This window comes from Pseudonaja textilis, chromosome Z (genome assembly GCF_049901715.1).
Source record: "Pseudonaja textilis isolate UNSWEBS1 chromosome Z, rPseTex1.2, whole genome shotgun sequence".
Classification (NCBI taxonomy): domain Eukaryota; kingdom Metazoa; phylum Chordata; class Lepidosauria; order Squamata; family Elapidae; genus Pseudonaja; species Pseudonaja textilis.
The window spans coordinates 59,556,710-59,570,008 of NC_142008.1; the positions used below are offsets into that span (position 1 = coordinate 59,556,710).

Sequence of the window (13,299 nt, forward strand, 5' to 3'; positions counted from 1 at the left end):
TTTATTTTTAATATCCTCTTACTTTACACATGAAACATGGATTATTTTTTTATCACTCTGAACATATAAATCTACTTAGGACCAAGACATTTAGAGTAGAGTAAACTCTATAATTGAGTTTAGTATGTAACCTACCATTTAAACATTGACCAGATGAAAGTAATATGACTATTAAACAATGGGGATGAATGGAAAAATCTCTACAATTTATTGTGCTCACTATTGTGTTTCTTATTTTAATTTTTCTATAGACAAAATAAGAAAGAAAAATACAAGTTAAAACTCAATTAAATAAATATGTTCAAATTACAATACATATAGAATACAGTTCATATGATTATGTATTATAGGACATGTCTGAAATTAAATGTCAAAGGTACCAAATTAAATAGCAAATGGATAAAGAAAATTCTTACCAAATACTCCTGTCTACTTCCTCATATCATGTTAGACTAGATTGTCCTGTTTTAGCCTGTGTATTTTCAAAATTATAGTATAAATTATAATTTCAGACTAATATGATATTGAATGAAAGATCAAAGATAAATTCCGATACAGCTCCATTTCAGCCAGTTTGGTCTAATGCTTAAAGCAACAGGGTAGACACCAAGAGACTCTGAGTCTTACCACAGACATGAAAGCTGGCTGGGTGATTTTGGGTCAGTCACTCTCTCTCAGCCAAGTTGCCTCAGATTTGTTGCTGTAGAGAAAATAAGAAGGAATATTAGATATGTTCAATGTTTGAGTTATTTATAAAAATAATAAAGATGGGATTAAAAAATTATCAATTATCAGTTTTGTTCTAATTTTAAATTACATTATCCACATAAAAGTTCCATCTAAAATCTCAATTTTGACTAAATTAGATATTATGGTTCTTCTTTCCAAATAAAGCAGGTATTTCATGGCATTTTTTTTCTACAGAAACGTGAAGATGATAAAAATGAGAATAAGCTTTTTGCCAATTCTGCAATGCAAGAACTAGAAGACTTGCTTATTCCATATGCAAAACACATGGAAGGACCCAATGCAGCTAAAGGTAAAGATAATGTCCAGTGTTCAAACATATATTGCTTTGAGTGAGTTAACATAATAGGACAACTTTAATTCCTCTACCATTTGCAGAGTGTTGTCCTCCTTAAATAAAAGAGCAAATGTGCCGTTGTTTAATCTCAAGGTCATCTTATACATCTACAGAGATGGCATCACAATGCTCATATCCTTTTTCAATTAATTATTCTAAGCCAGTAGAATAATAATCAAAAATCAACATTTAATATTATGCCATGTTTTACAGCTTATCTTGTAAGGTTCAGCAAAATACTCTAAATCAGCCTTGTGTTCTGAAGGTGCAAGCACCACCTCTTCCATACACTACTCATATCAGTGCATATAAGAGAGATGCTGCTTGTGTAAGCATGACTGTTATTCCTTTTGACCCAAAGACATCTCCGTTTAAGACTTAATAGTACTGTATATACTTAATTGTTGCTTGATAAAAAAAATAAATTAGATGTATTTATGTTCTAGATGCTCAATCTTATCAGTTAGCTAACAGAAATCTCTAAAACTATTAGCTACTAAGCCATGTGCCTTACTAAAGCTAATAATTGTTAATTTGGTCTTGCCTTAGGGTACATTTGATTTACAAACAGTCAGAAAGTATCAGACGCCATGTATAGAAAATGATAATTCTTGACTGCTACCTAGTGGTCACTTTTTATCTCAGCTTTATTAACTATAATACCAACAATTTTAGTGCAATAATGCTTTTTCTTTTAAACCAAGATAAGCCTATGTCACCAAGCTATAAAAACCATTCTCCAGAGAAAGAGACAAATTCAAATCCTACGAAAAGAGTACTGTTGTCATCCTCATCTGTGATAGTGACCCAGCCACTTACTCCAAGAAGAGGTGTCTCTAGTCAACTAAAACCAAGATCTTATCCAAGGCAGCCTTATCCAGGAATTGGAGGAGGGGAACCTAAGTAACAATGGCATAGAAGTATTAATGCTATCTACTACATCATGAGCATAATCGGTGGTTATTTTACAAAATTGTCCCAGTTTAGAAATTTAAGAGCTTCAACTATCTTGGAAGAGTACCGTATATACTCGAGTATATACGGTAATTAAAAGTTCCTACTTGGGGATGTAATGTTTTTGCAAAATTTCAAAGTTCATTGGTTTCTCCTTATATACACCTTCATTTATTGCTATCTGGCACACAAATAGAGTTTACCTAAGCTGTAACACAATAGCTAGAAATGGCAGCCTGGAAGGAGAAAAGTCCAGACCTAGCGGTGTTGAAAGGACTCTATGTATCTAGAATCTACAATCATAACTATAAAACTGTTTTAAAAGTAAATAAGATAAACAAAGTTTTGACAAAGGTGTATTGCCATCCTAGCATGGCAATAAGGAGATATATGGTGTCTTTCTCCTTTCCTAATGGGATCTGGCTGGTAGAACTTTACTTCCATTCCATAGAAAAGCTTTCCATAACTAGCTTACATGTTTATAAATTTTGTTAACATGGAAAATACATTATATACATTGTTGTTTTAAATAAAATTTTGTAATATCAAATATATTAATTTCAATTTCTAATCATAATTGGAAACAATACAGCTTTTTTCACATGTGCAATCTTAGCACTTCTTTCAATTCACTTACAATTTTCCTTGCTTTTGTAAAGGATTGTTTTCTCTATATTATATAGCATCTATGACTTGTTTCCAGTACATCCTCAGGGAACTGGGGAACAATACATAGTAAAATCATAATAGTTTAGAGCAAACTTGGGCATGTTATGGTCCTTGGGCCACATCCATCATGAGGTCAACTGAAAACAAGAAATCAAATTTAAGTAAGTGTGCCTCAGGGGGCAGAAAAAGCAGCAAGTCCAACTGGCTCAAAAAAGTCACTGTGCTCCTCCATTCAGCTGGCAGTAACTGAAGAGCAAGAAGAAAAGGTGCATTTTTTGTACCTGCGCAGTTTTACCCCTTGTCTGGAGCTCCAGTCCCTCATGTGGCCTATTTATATAATATAGTTAGTTGTATGTATATAGAAAGCTAGTAATGCAGCCCCACAAGGTAATACAAACTATAAAAAGGAAACTTTTTTGTATTATCTTGTGGGTCTGCATTACTAGCTTTTCAGGGCTGCATGTAGCCCAGTTTGGTCATGTCAGATTTAGAGGTTATGAAGCATTACAACTATTTCTAAGACTATTGCTAGCTATCCTTACATTTGAAGTTATATTATCGATCTCATAGCAGCTAATGTTATTAGTTTGGAAAATAAAATATCAGAGAACTTGTATTATTTTTCTTCTGTAAGCTTTTATTCAAAAAGGAGTGCCTGTGTTCATCTCTCTTGAATGCAAGTTAATTAACATCCCATTAAGGGTTACTAAACATTCTAGTAAAGCAAAAAAAGTGTTGTGATTTTTAGAAAGGAGGCATGCAAGTGGTATTAAGTTCAAAAATAAAATCATTCAATAACGAAAGCTTTGCTGAAGTATTTTTTCTAACATAGTGATAAAACTGTTGGAATGTGCTGTTTTGAGTTCAGAACATTCATGTTGTTTTCTACAACTGTGTACTTAGAATTAGGACATCTGAAACAGCTTAAGATTTGGAGACCTTAACAAACAAGTTTTGTTCTGATATTAAATGAATTGCACATGAAACATTCTGTATAACTTTTTAGCCAAATAGCTATCACAAGTTTACAGAAATCCTAGATTAAGCAGAACATAATATTCTAAAGTCAACTACAAAATGCTTTATTCTATCTAAAACATAACAAAGGTGGCAGGGCAAAATATTTTCCTTGTTCCCCAACTATTTTAGAATATTGCTTTTTTTTAAAGTGTTGTTTCCCAGCTAGTCTAACTCTGACAGAATGTTATTCCTTGAATGTCAGATAAAGCTAACTCTTTTAACATGTGATTCAAAATACTTTTTACAAATACAGCCCACCTTTGGAATTATTCTGTAAGAGACTTTAATAACAAATCATCTTTAACTAGCTTGACTTATTTAGTAACCTTGTGAAGTGTGAATTTCAAACTTGTGTAATGTAGCAGAATTTGAGATGTTCAGCCACAAGTCTCTACAGAGACCCCATATTAAGGCTTGTCCCATTCACAAATCCCACCTACCTGTGTCTTCTGTATCAAAGAAGAAAAAAGCACTCCCTTTTTCTCAGCATAGAAAATGTATCAAAAACTAATGGGGTAGAATTTAGGGAATAAAAATGTTCTTTTCTTCAAGCCGTGCAACTTGACATGCTATTTGCTTTTGGGATGAATGTAGCTTGGCAAATCTTAGTGGTTGCAGTGATGCTACTTCTGGAATTACAGCACTAGCTGTCAGCTTCTTGGCTCTAACTTTCCCAGGTGAACATTTCTACCTCAACCTTCCATGTACTAATAAGGGCTGATCCCGCATAACTTCCCGTATCAACAAAAATGTAAGAAAACAACAAACAAATCTTAGTTATCAAGGAAGATATTTTATTCTTCAACTGTAATTCTTGAATTGCTATTGTTTAATCAGGACCATTCAGTGGCAGTACCAACCCACTCGGTAGCCTGAGCAGTGGGAGCTGCAGACCAGTCTTCAGTGGCAGTCTGTGAACTCCAATCCTCTGAAAAAGACATAAAATCACACAGGCTTTGAAAAATATAAGCAACTTCCTCAATCTTCATTACCATATTTTGATGTGATTAGCAATTGAATTCCAAAATACAAATCTTGGAAATTATAAATATTTGCACAAAGATGAACAGAATCAAAACCATTTCAATTAAGTACAAAACAATACAGGAACAGAGAATTCTGGAGAATTTCAAATGGCCCACTTTCATGTGAATCAAGCTGTTCTAAGGGATGACTTTAATTTACAGACATAAACCCCATGAATTGGAAGAATTTAATTCAAGTAAGTGCCAAACTGCTTCCTGTTCCAAACAGCATAGTACAGATGTTTGGTATGGTCTTCAGGGAAAAAGGATATTCCACAAATCCTTGGAACACTGTGCTCCTGTTATTCGTTAATGTAAAATATTTCTAGTAGTTAACTTCAATGGATAAGGCAATCTAATTCAGCTTCCCCTTTTTAACTCCTCTTTCAGCAAATAAGTGTCCCTGTCCCGTCCCGTCCCCAAAAAAATGTAGAGGCAAATTGCCTCGTTGCACATTTTAGATTAAAGTATTACTTCTGAAACAGTAAAACCTGTGCTACACCAAATAGCAATTTGAAATTAAAATTTCCAGTACAATATAACTGGAAGCATTTTAAAAGCTATCTAGAGGCAACTGGAAAGGGAGAATAAAGAAAAGTACCTGAATAGATTAATGGGGAACGAGAATGGATGTCTGAGCTATGTGTGTACATGTTTTAGATGCTGGCTCCTACCCACTTATTTCTCAAACTTTGCATTTCTTGAATCTACCACCTCCTCAAAATGGAATTGGTTGATCAATTGTGAAAAAAACCTTATCATAACTTAAATTACTGTGTATGATACATTGTCCACTTAGCATTCTTTTCAATTACATTCTACTTACCAGTGGGGTAAGGCTGTATTGGGACAGAAGGCACTTGTACCCCTTCAGACCAGTCAGACACTTCAGGTTGTGGAGGTGCAGTGAATTCAGGGGCAGGGGCTGTCCATTCACCCTGGAACTCCTCCTTGGTAACTGCCTTATCAGCTGCAGCCTGTTCTTCTTTTTCAATCTGAACAGGAGGCAAATCAAGTTATAATTATAAATTAAAGTTTTCTGGTTAGCATCAAAACCTTTCTGAGTCAAGTTTGAAAATGAGTGATTTAGTACAAACTTGTACTGTGTGCTGTGGATTTCTGTATTTAAGCAAAGTATTTCCTTGATGCATTTATTTTAATACTTCCTTTTTCAGGTTGTGTTACCAGACCACACATTATAGAAAACATAAGATCATATGACCAATGCAAAACCATTTATTTCAATAAGAAAGTAATTATAAATCTAATCAAATATGTTACATTTTTACCTCTTCAGGATCTCGGTAGAAATAGAGATCAGGCATAACTTCCCATGGATGCTCACGGGAAATAGTGCCACGCATTCGTAGGACTTCCCGAGCCAACATCCACCACATCAGACCAACTGAGTGAGCCCCCTAAACATTTGTTAAATATTGATCAATTAGATTTTCAACACACTCATTTAAATTCATTAACTATTTAACTAAGTTTAAGCAAAAGGATCACACTGTTAAACAATTCAGGAAGAAAACAAAATATAGCTTAACCAACCCAGTTTGATTGTCTTCAGCTAACAATTGACTATTATAAATATGTAGCAAGAATCACTATCAAACCCCATTCATTGAACCCAAGTTCTTATGATGTTAGCGAAAAGACTTGCAGAAGATAATGTAGCACACTTCCTACACTCATAAGTTCTTTGGATAGAAACCATCCTCAGCTCTGAGTTCTAACAAGCGTGCATATATTTCCTTCCTTCCCAAAATGTTTAAATCCTGAAAAAAAAAATTATATCAAACCTACTTTAAAATGTTTTGCATAACCACAGCTAGATATGGTTTTTGAAAAAACCCTACATGTACTAGATGTCACAGTACCTTATTGTTGCAGGGAATAGCAATATCCACATAACGTAGGGGAGAATCTGTATTGCACAAGGCAATGGTGGGAATGTTTACATAAGATGCTTCAGTCAGTGGCTGATGATCAGCCCTTGGATCAGTGACCACCAAAAGGCGGGGTTCACGAAAAGCATCCTGGATCTGATTGGTAAATGTGCCAGGAGTGAACCGGCCAGCAATTGGAGTTGCACCAGTAGCTGCAGCAAATTTCAAAACAGCACGCTACATGGGGTGATAAAAGAAATGATAAAATGGATTATGTTTCTAGTGAACATCCCCCAAAATCAATAAAGCAATTCTTAATTTTGCAAGTATAAGCAGGACTGAACTGGAGAATGTCATTTTGAAACACAAGTCATAAATATATTTGACTTTTGTCAAAAGTTTGACTTACAAGAACATTTAATTCATGTGACTTGTTCTTAGATGGTTTCTTATAGGACATATAATTTTCGTCTTCTAGCCAAGTGTATCCATACCTGCCCAGTATTCCTGGAGGAAATAACACTGACATCTGCTGGGTTCTCAATAGCTACAATGGCACGGGCTGCTAAGAGCAGTTTTTCCCAGGTTCTCTTCAGATTGATGATATAAATACCTCAATAAAAAGATGTAGGATTTTCAATCAAATATGGGAATGCTTAACAACATGCATAAAATCCAGCCACCTTGTTTACCAGTCTTCAAAAATCTAGAATGTGGCAGCAACTACTATCAAACCCCAGTCACAAAGAAACACTCTACTGGTGTTAGCGAAAATCCTGCCAAATTTATTCTAGCACACTTCCGACACTCAAGAGTTAATTGGCCAGAAACTGGCCTCCACTCCAAGTTTTAATAGTGTGCAGTTAAAATACATACCAACCCTGCTTACTCCAAGGTCTCACTTGATTTCAGTAATAAGAGCTCCATGAAAATATCAGTATTATATAAGGGGAAATTGACTCTTGTGCCAACTGAATTTTTAAAAAGGCTCGTGAATTGGGAAGAAAAAAGATGTTTCAGTTCATGACTTGTTCTATGAAAATTAGTGTCATGGAATTGAGAGAAACTAGTCCAAATTAAGCATGAACGAGGCCCACCTGAAATTACAAATGTTTTGCCTTTAGTACAAGGAACAAAATTCAGGTAGGAGAAATATACTGTATTGAGAACTTGGAATTTATACATTCTCTCAGCAAACCCCACTATTGTGCATAATGATGATTCTGACATCACTAACAAAGTGACAATTAAAATCCTGCCAGCTTAGTATCATTGCAAATTTGGTAACTTCCCCTTCTATTCCCTCATCTAAGTCATTAATGAAGATATTGAAGAGTACTGGGCCTAAGACAGAACCTTGTGGCACCCACTGCTTACTTTCCTACATGTAGACTTAGACCCATTAAGGACTACTCATTGAGTATGGTTTGTCAGCCAGTTGCGAGTCCATCTAGTGGTGGTGCTATGTATTCCACTTTTTTCTAGCTTACTAAGAAGTAGGTTGGAGTCTACTTTGTCAAATGCTTTGCTGAAATCTAAGTATATTATGTCCACAGTATTTTGCTGGTCTACTAATTTAGTCACTACGTTGAAGAATGAAATAAAAATTGGTTTGGTATGATCTATTTTTAACAAACCTGTGCTGACTGCTAGTTATTACTTTACTTGTTTCTAGATGTTGGCAGATCTATTTTTTTATTATCTTTTCCAGTATCTTCCTGGGTATTGATTTTAGGCTGATTGGTCTATAGTTTCCTGGGTCTGTTTTTCCCCTCCCCTTTTTTGAAGATGGGAACCACATCAGCTCTTCTCCAGTCCTCTAGTAATTTCCCGGTGCTCCCGGATTTTTGAAAGACGGTGCAGTGGTTCTGAGATGACATCTGCCAGCTCCTTTAAAACTCTGGGATGTAATCCATCAGGGTGGGATTTTACCGGTTCACACCCTTTCTATAGTACCAGTTGTTAACATCACCGGTAGTTCTAAGAACCAGTAAAACAGAACCCTGGCTGGCCCCATCCCTCTCTGCCGCTCCTACGCTCCAAAAACCATTTTTACTGTGCATGCATGTCATTTTTCACACATGTGCAACAATCCTTGCCTCATTCTCCCCCACCCGCCCCTCCCTTCACGACCCAGTTATTTGTTATTGTGCATGTGCGACATTGTGCGCATGCGTAACAATCAGGGATGGCATTCTCCCCTGTCATCAGCCCCCCTCCGCAGTTCCCAGCCCAGTCAGTTATTATTGCGCATGCGCAACATCGCGCACATGCGTGATAATAGCTGGCTGCCTTCTCCCCCACCTGCCCTGGCCTGCCCCTACTTATAACACATGTGCGCCACCTACAAAAATTTTCCTGACCGGCACCATTGCTCACACCAGCAGCAGTAGCAGCAGCAGCAGCAGTCGAGGCAGCCAGCCAGCCAGCCAGCCATTGCTGCCTGCCTTCTGCCTCCCTGCTGGGTGAGTGAAGGCAAGCCGCAGGGCCCGGTCACCACTGCCGCTAACCACTCTCACCCAGCTGGCCTGCCTCCCAGGCCTGCCTGCCTGCCTGCCTTGCCTGGACTGCCTCCCACAGTGGCTGCCATTAAAGAAGACACAAGCCCTGGCCACTGCTGCCACTAGCTGTCCTCATTCAGCTGGACAGCCTACCTTGGCCTCCGAAGACACGGATTGATAAGTACGACCTCCAACCCAGTCACCTACCTGCCACCACCAGTCCCGGTCGTGCCGACTCCCAGGACGCCCACTGCTCTTGCCGATGCTCCCTGCCTCGCCCGCCACCATCTTTCCTTGCCCACATTGTTGCTGCCTTGCCTTCCCACTACTGTTTGGTGAGTGAGGAGGAAAAGCAGCAAGCCCCACCAGTCTCCTACCTCCTCCTGCTGCCATCGCTGCTAGCCCCGGTCAAGTGCAGACTCCCGGGCCGGCCACCGCTGCTTTGCCCACCCGGTGGCCATCTTGGCTGGGCCGACACCACCTTCCCTTGCCTGCCGCGGCCCAAGGGTTGCTGCCTTGCCTTCCCATCACTGATTGGTGAGTGAGGAGGCAAAGCAGCAAGCCTGCCAGTCACCTACCTTCTCCTATCACCGCTGGTGCTGCCAGCCTGGTCGAGTGCCAACTCCCGGGACAGCCATCCTTGCCGCAGCAAGCTTGAAGACTGAGGAGGACCCTGGCGTAGCTAGCTAGCCAAGTTGCCTGTAGAATCCCACCCTGATGGATTACATCCCATTACTCATTTTTGGTAAGTTGGTTTTTTATTTATGTATTTATTTATTTTAGTATCTGTTTTTGCTTTTATTAATCATAAAAACAAAACAGATACTAAAAAAATAAATACATACATACATAAAAATTATTTTACTATTCATCTTGATGTTTCTTTCTCCTTTGCTTTTTCCTATTAGGAAAAAACAAAGCAGAAACAAGTATAAATATATAACAACAATGTAATGTTTTGTTTCCATTTATGTATGCATGCAGGTTTTCAGTAGGTCTACTGTTTTTATCGTTCATAAAAGCAAAATCCATAGATAAAAAAAATTATGGATTAATTTGCATTAATCCTTATATCATAATTCCACTATATATATTTATATTATTACTATTATTAATTACTTACTAGACTTTACTAATATTATATCATTTTATGCGAGCAAATCACCATTTTTACCTAATCTACTTTATAATGTTCATTTCATCATCACCAATCTATTCCATAACAATATATCTTTACCTTACCTCTGTAATTCTATTATACTTATATTATAAAGTATTATAAAATATTTCATAAATGAAAATTGTTTTGTTACACTGCTGTTACATATTGATATTTACGTTTCTGCTTTGCTTTTTCCTAATAGGAAAAAGCAAAGCAGGAACAAATAGTAATAAGTACAGCAGTGTAACAGAAAAAATATTCAAATTTCTTTGTATTGGCTTATTTCTAATTTTGTTCAGTATATCAATATGTTTATAATTATCAATCCTCTGTATTTAATTCATACATAACAATGATCATTCTTTGCCTTATTTCTACCTCTTATCTCTATCCATTTCTGCACATTGTAATTTTTTAATTTCCTTTTCATCTATGGGGATCTCTTTGTTTTTCCACTGTTGTGCAAACATAATTCTAGCCACTGTAACACGTGTAACATTAAATATGTATTGTACTCCCTTTATTTATATGGGTACCAACAAAAATATGTCTGGTTTTAAAATTTAAATCTATATGTTGCTTTATCATTTTTGTTAATCTTGATAATACATCCTCTTGAATAGCTACACTAGCAGAGCCCAATACTGAATTCATATATTCCAGTTTTTAAACTGAGGAATACATTTCAGAAAAAGAATTCAGTATTGCTCTGTGAATGTGCCTATCAATTCCATTCTTAATCTAACCTCTTAGATAATTTTGTACTATTATCTTTTTTTTGTACTATATTTATCTGCATACGGCTGTAAAAAGCTTCGGTACATTTTTAAGCTGCATTCTAAAAAGGTTAGGTGTCCAAAGATGGCTTCCCCTGGCTTCTCTCTCTCTGCTATAGAGAGCATTCCATTAGGGACTGTTGGTCCAGGTAAGTAGTTTTGGTTAGGAAAGAGTTCTGTGCCACTATTGGCACAAAATAACAAACTCCCTTAGTTTGTTAATAGTATTTCCATGTTAAGTTTTTTTTCAATTAATGAATTGTAATTATGAAAATATCAGCCATTCTTTTATTGTCACAGTGCAACATCTTTTTTATAGACTGTCGTTTTCAAATCCATTTTCTCCAAGGACTGGAGAAAATGACTGGAAATATCTGGGTAGTACATGTAGAATGTTTACTACAGTGTATAGTCTGGTACAAACGGGCAGACCATTTTCATATATAGAAGATCTGATTGAATTACAAATAACAAATGGTTTAGATTTGGGAACAGGGTTGCATTCATGTAAAACTGCAGTTGCAAATATTATTTCAAATATCATTATATGGCACTGTTTAAACCATCGTCTGCAACTTTGTTTTAGATTATTAGGGAAATATTATATTATTATAAAATATATTAAATAATAATAAATATTATTAAAATATTATTATTATAAATATTATTAGGGAAATAAAGCAAATCAATCATTTTCTGGTATGGCTGCCCGTCTTGAAAACACATATTTTCTCACTGATTTGGCCTTGATGATTGATGTCCTAACTTAAAAGCTCTTCTTTCTAATGCATTGCAAGCAAGAAACATAGACATTATAAAGGCTGAAAAACTTGTGATAAGATCAATTAGATCATTTGAAATGTTTATAGAGGAAAAGGGTGCATATGAAAAAAAAAGGTTGATGAATTAATTACTTCAGAAACCTTTAAAAATATAAATTTTATACAAAATCATTGATTTGTGGGACTTCCTCATGAAAAACTTATACAAAGCATTGTAATTAATTTGAGGAAAAGATTGGTGGATTGCGAACATTTAAAAACGGGGGCAATTTAAAGACACTAATCAATTAAAATTTCTAAATTATTTGGAGCAGATTATTGGAAGATTGAAGAAGTGGTGGTTCCATGGAGAGCAGCTGAAGAACAATTGGTTGCATTTGATGAAATTTTCAATTATGAAATCAATATTAATGATTATCATGATTTCATAGAAAATGTATGAAAAGATTCTAAAATTATACAATTCCTTGCAGCGTTAAAAAGGCTAGAGATATTATTAAAACTGTTGCAGTCAGTTCAGCAGAGGCAGAAAGGGGCTTCTCGCAGATGAACATAATATGTTCAGAGGGCAGAAGTCACCTTACAGTTTCCAATATTACAAACCTCCTAACTATCAGTCTAATTGGCTTACCTCTGCAAGAATGGGACCTGTTCCTATAGTAAAGAAGTGGTTACGATGATGCTCGTGTTAAACACAAGAAAACTGTATCTCGGGATGATAATAGAAAAGCAATTTGGCAGAACTTAGGATTGCATTAGCTTTTTTGGCTGCTGCTGCACACTGCTGGCTCATATTTAGCTGGTTGTCTACTAATACTCCAAGATCTCTCTCACAGTTACTGCTATTAAGCCTGGTTTCACCCAATCTATATGTGTGCTTTTGGTTTTTCTTGCCTAAGTGTAGGACTTTATTTTTCTCTGTATTGAATTTCATTTTGTTAGATAGGGCCCAGTGTTCAAGTCTATCAAGATCCATCTGGATCTTGAGCCTATCTTCTAGGATATTAGCTATTCCTGCCAGGTTAGTATCATCTGCAAATTTGGTAACTTCCTCTTCTATTCCCTCATCTAAGTCATTAATGAAGATATTGAAGAGTACTGGGCCTAAGATGGAACCTTGTGGCACCCCACTGCTTACTTCCCTCCATGTAGACTTAGACCCATTAAGGACTGTTCATTGTGTATGGTTTGTCAGCCAGTTGCGAATCCATCTGATAGTGATGCTATCTATCCCATTTTTTTTCTAACTTACCAAGAAGTAGGTTGTGGTCTACTTTGTTGAAAGCTTGCTGAAGTCGAAGTATATTATGTCCACAGTATTTCACTGGTCTACTGGTTTGACAATGATCTATTTTTAACAAACCCATGCTGACTGCTAGTTATTATTTTACTTGTTTCTAGATGTTGGCAGATCTGTTTTTTTATTATCTTTTC

The 13,299-nt window shown here is 36.3% G+C and overlaps 2 protein-coding genes and 2 non-coding genes across 4 annotated transcripts in view; 1 reads left to right on the forward strand and 3 right to left on the reverse strand.

The window, feature by feature from the left end:
• Window positions 1-4,458, forward strand: part of LOC113448125 (transmembrane channel-like protein 2) — a 176,477-nt gene extending 172,019 nt beyond the window's left edge. The window contains exons 19-20 of the mRNA XM_087917160.1: window positions 925-1,039; window positions 1,789-4,458. Of these exons, the coding sequence (XP_087773286.1) occupies window positions 925-1,039; window positions 1,789-1,991 (318 nt within the window). The 3' untranslated portion in view covers window positions 1,992-4,458. The remainder of the gene's footprint in view (window positions 1-924; window positions 1,040-1,788) is intronic.
• Window positions 4,459-4,500: 42 nt separating this feature from the next.
• Window positions 4,501-9,538, reverse strand: LOC113453559 (small ribosomal subunit protein uS2). Its single transcript, XM_087917161.1, has 5 exons — window positions 9,299-9,538; window positions 7,139-7,258; window positions 6,042-6,170; window positions 5,579-5,747; window positions 4,501-4,655 (listed from the first exon to the last, which is right to left on the reverse strand). Exons 1-5 carry the CDS (start codon window positions 9,536-9,538, stop codon window positions 4,561-4,563), a joined length of 753 nt encoding a protein of 250 aa, XP_087773287.1. The 3' UTR covers window positions 4,501-4,560.
• On the reverse strand, window positions 6,346-6,503 carry LOC113453561 (small nucleolar RNA SNORA62/SNORA6 family). The gene has a single exon (XR_003376287.1). It is a non-coding gene; the product is annotated as a small nucleolar RNA SNORA62/SNORA6 family (small nucleolar RNA).
• On the reverse strand, window positions 7,354-7,508 carry LOC113453560 (small nucleolar RNA SNORA62/SNORA6 family). Its single transcript, XR_003376286.1, has one exon. It is a non-coding gene; the product is annotated as a small nucleolar RNA SNORA62/SNORA6 family (small nucleolar RNA).
• Window positions 9,539-13,299: the final 3,761 nt, after the last annotated feature.

What these genes read in the sequence shown, in the direction of transcription:
- LOC113453559 (XM_087917161.1), bottom strand. Translation starts at nt 9,538, where the DNA reads ATGGCAGCAGGAGGAGGTAGGAGACTGGTGGGGCTTGCTGCTTTTCCT. An exon ending in CCGTGTCTTCGGAGGCCAAG is followed by an intron (nt 7,259 to 9,298) that starts GTAGGCTGTCCA and finishes TCTTTTTATTGA; the next exon opens with GGTATTTATATCATCAATCT. An exon ending in CCTCCAGGAATACTGGGCAG is followed by an intron (nt 6,171 to 7,138) that starts GTATGGATACAC and finishes ACAAATGTTTAG; the next exon opens with GGGGCTCACTCAGTTGGTCT.